Source organism: Nyctibius grandis, chromosome 4, assembly GCF_013368605.1.
Source record: "Nyctibius grandis isolate bNycGra1 chromosome 4, bNycGra1.pri, whole genome shotgun sequence".
NCBI lineage: Eukaryota > Metazoa > Chordata > Aves > Nyctibiiformes > Nyctibiidae > Nyctibius > Nyctibius grandis.
In genome coordinates, this window is record NC_090661.1 from 105083300 (window position 1) to 105087150 (window position 3851).

General features: G+C 65.9%; 1 protein-coding gene across 1 annotated transcript; it reads right to left on the reverse strand.

Moving 5' to 3' along the window:
• Positions 1-948: 948 nt before the first annotated feature.
• On the reverse strand, positions 949-2934 carry NKX6-2 (NK6 homeobox 2). The gene is made up of 3 exons (XM_068399648.1): positions 2520-2934; positions 2047-2219; positions 949-1197 (listed from the first exon to the last, which is right to left on the reverse strand). Exons 1-3 carry the CDS (start codon positions 2932-2934, stop codon positions 949-951), a joined length of 837 nt encoding a protein of 278 aa, XP_068255749.1.
• Between the last annotated feature and the right edge of the window lie 917 nt (positions 2935-3851).

The window sequence follows — 3851 nt, forward strand, 5'->3', positions numbered from 1 at the left end:
CCCCGGTGCGCGCCCGGCCGGGCCCGGGGAGGCCGGAGCACGGCCCGAGCGAACGGCGCCGCCGCCGCAGAGGAGCCGGAGGAAAGGCCCGGGGCGAGGCGAGGGCCGGCGCCAGCCGAGCGTCCCCGGCGAGAGCAGCTGTAAACGTTCGGGCCCCCGGACTAGTGCCGCGCAAGCCAGGAGTCACCCTGCAACAGGTAGGGTGAACCCCGCGCCCGGCGCTCCCCCCGCCCTGTGCTCGGGGCCGAATCCCGCGGAGCGGGGGCAAACCCTCCCCCAGCTCGGCAGCGGTGCCCCGGCCGCCCCCGGGGCTCAGGGGGACGGGGACCGAAAATGAGTAATGAGGGAAGGAACGCGCTAGAGGAGAAGCTTGTTAAATAATTTATTGATTTATACAAAGTCTTTCCAACCCGTGTGGAGACATTATTTGATCCCCATGTAAAATCAAGTGTCCATTTTTCTCTCGTGCTTTTTTGGGTTGTTTTCTCTTTTGATATTATTAAGCGTAAGATCCAGAGGCAGGAGAAACCAAACCGCCAAAACACTGAGTAGGAGGAGGGAGTGAAGGAAAACAGCCGTTTTTACACTAGAAATATACATCACAAAATCTGAAATTTACTATGTACAAAGTGGCTGAGCTTGGATTTGGCGACCCATACAAAACGTAACAAAATCTGATTGTTAGGAGCAGGAAATCGGCAAGGAGGCTAAAAGAAAGAGGGGCAAACCTTAAAGGGACACAAAACAAAACCAAAAAGTTGGAAAAATTCCTCTGAAATTTACATCGATGAGAAGGAAAATAATTTCATAACTTATTCCGTAAAAAATATATACATTTCACATACATCTTAGGCTGTACAACACACCACTTTAAACATCCAGTTACACTTGGTCTCCGTGGCAGTGCCCGGCCGCGGCCGCCCGCAGCAGCCGTCGGTGCCCGCGCCCTCACAAGGTGTCCGAGCTGGTGCTGCAGGGGCTGACGAGGGACAGGTTCGTGGGTTTGTGCTTTTTCAATAGCCTCGTGATTTTTTCGTCGTCTGAGTTGGGGTCCAGGGGCTTGTTGTATTCATCATCGTCCTCATTGTCCGAGCTCTCCTTCAGCTTCTCCGTCTCCGAGTCGTGCTTCTTCTTCGCCGAGGCCATCTCCGCCGCGTGCCGCTTCCGCCACTTGGTCCGTCTGTTCTGGAACCAGACCTGGGCACCGGCACCGGGCACGGCTCAGCCCCGCCGCCGCCGCACCGCTGGCGGGGCCGGGCCGCGGCCGCCCCGTCCCTGCCCTGCCCGCCGGCGCGGGGCTCCGGGCCGCGGCCGCCCCGTCCCTGCCCTGCCGCCGGCGCGGGGCCGGAAAGCGGCACCGCTGCCGCTGGGCAACAGCGCGGGGAGCGGGGAGCAAGGCCCCGGGGCCCCCGGGGAGCAGCGCGGAGGGGGCCTGCAGGGACACGTTTGGGTCACCCGCACGGCTCCGCCGGGGATGTCGCAGCCGTAGCTGTGCGGCTGTAAAAGCAGCGAACTCGCAGGAAAAAATCATCTGCTAAAACTGAATACGGTGGCCAGAAAAATAAGTATTTTTGGCTCCCACTGCACTTCAACGCCTCGGTGCACCTTAAGTCTTCGCTAAAAAAATGTACGTGGTTATGCAAGGTAAATTTGTGCCAATTACTGGACACGGTGTCCACTGAAAACTGACCCATTGAAAGCAATTACCTGCGGGGGGCTTTTTGGTTTGTTTTTTTTGTTTGGTTGGTTGGGTTTTTTTTGTTTTTTTTTATTATATATATTTTTCTAAAATTGTCTGCAGCATAAAGAACTCCAAGCACAAAATGAGTTAAGTAGAAATTGGCCTAAAATCTATCCCATAACCAAATGTAATTTAAATTATAATTGACTTTAAAAAAAAAAATCCCTGTACGGTTGTACAGTTTTCACTGTCGCTGACAATTACTGCAGAAGCCCGAAGTGTCAGCGCTGCCTCGGCACTGAGCGGGCGGCGGCGGCGAGAGCCCGTGCCCGGCCCGCGGCCCCGGCGCGCCCGCGGGGACCTACCTTCACTTGGCTCTCGGTCATGCCCAGGGAATAGGCGAGGCGGGCCCTCTCCGGTCCTGCCAAGTATTTCGTCTGCTCGAAGGTTTTCTCCAAAGCAAAAATCTGCTGCCCAGAGAAAGTCGGTCGCGAGTGCTTCTTCTTGCCGTCCTTGTCCAAAACCATCCCCGTCTGAGCTGAAAGCGGAGGAGAAACAGCTCCGTCAGAGCCGGGGTCTGCACCGACCCCAGCTCGGGACCGGGTCTCCGCCCGGCGCCGTGAGGAGCGGGCTGCGGCGGGGCTGCTCGGGGGTCCGCCGCCGCCGGGACGCTGCTGGCTCCAGAGCGGGATTCGGTCCGGGGACATGGCGGGCGCCGCGGCGGGCCGAGGTGACCGGCACCGGGCCTGCCTTCAGGGCGCCGCGCCCGCGGCCTCCGCCGGGCCGTGCGCCCCGTCCGCCGCGCTCCCCGCGCCCCGCCGGAACCGGCCGCACTTACCGGGACAGGCGAGCCGGGGGTCCCTCCAGGGAGAGCCCTGCACCACTCCCGGCCAGAAAATGGGCGGCCGTCCTGGCAGCTCCGCCAGCGGCTTCGGGTAGCGGGAGACGGCCGCGGGGTTGAAGTACATCCCCGCCGAGGCCGCCAGCCCGTTGATGCGGGGCAGCCCGCCCAGGAGGTTGCTGGCCGTGCCCACGGGCCGCCCCAGGATGTCGCTTATTCCGTGCGGCGTCCCCAAGGGGAGCTGCGTGTTGAGTCCGCCCAGGGCCGGCGCCTTGAAGCCGGAGGGGTTCTGCAGGGTGTAGGGGAAGAGGGAGGTCTTCATCTCGGCCATGTTGTGCAGCGCGGCCAGCGGCGTGCTGCTGAGGACGAACGCGCTCTGGCGATTAGCATCCATCTGCCCCACCGCTAACATTTGTGGTCATCAGCGAGCGCGGGTCCTTCCCACCACGCCGGCAGCCGCTCAGCCGTGACCCCGCGCCAGGCGCGCCGGCCGCGGGCGGGACGGGCTCCTCTCAGCGTGCGGGCTCGGAGCGACAGCGAGTACCAAAGTTTGCCGGGAGCAGGGAAACCCCGGCGCGGCTCCGCCCGCCCCCGCGGCTCGGGGACGCGCACCGCGAACTTCCAGGCCGGAGCGCGGAGAAAGCCGAGTCGGGGCAGAGCGGCGGCGAGGGAGTCCGGGGGAGAACGGCCCCCCCCACCGGCGGAGCGCCCGCGGCAGCTGCGGCTCCTGCGCTCCGCGCGGGATCCAGCGGGGCGGGGGCGACGGGACGGGCCGGGAGCGGCGGGGCGGGCGCCGCTGGGCCGGCCTGGGCTGGGCTCCGCGCCTCGCCTCGGCCGCGCGTCCCGGCGGCGGCAGCGGGGACCCTGCGCGCCGCGCCCCGGGGCGCAGATAACCGCGCGGGCACCTGCGGGCCCCGCGCCCATTGGGCGGCCGCGTCCCCGCGCCGCCGCCGCGGCCCAATCGGCGGGCGGCGAGCGCCCCCACCCCGACACGTCACGGCCGGGCCGGGCGGCCCCCGGGCGCCGTGGGAGCGCGCGGAGCCGCACGTGGCCGCGCCACGGCCGACGGGACCCCCGCGCGGGCCGCGCCCCGCGCCACCGCCCCCGCCGCCCCCGCCGCGCGTCGGGGGCCGGCGCAGAGGCCTTCGGCGCCTCGCGGGGCGGCGGGACCCGCCTCGGGGCCCGAAAGGGCTCGGTGCTGGGAGACCTGCCCGCCGCGGCGGGGCCCGCGGGAGGACGGCGGCTCCGCTGCCGCGGGGCTGCGGAGCGGGGCGAGCTGCGCGTCGCTGCCCGCCCCGGTCGCTGCTTTGCCGGGTCACCGGTTCCGTG

Excerpts from the sequence above, each read along its gene's own strand:
- NKX6-2 (XM_068399648.1), bottom strand. The coding sequence starts at position 2,934 with ATGTTAGCGGTGGGGCAGATGGATGCTAATCGCCAGAGCGCGTTCGTC. Across the intron at positions 2,220-2,519 it reads CCCCCGGCTCGCCTGTCCCG|CTCAGACGGGGATGGTTTTG; the intron begins GTAAGTGCGGCC and ends CTCCGCTTTCAG. Across the intron at positions 1,198-2,046 it reads TGACCGAGAGCCAAGTGAAG|GTCTGGTTCCAGAACAGACG; the intron begins GTAGGTCCCCGC and ends GCCGGTGCCCAG.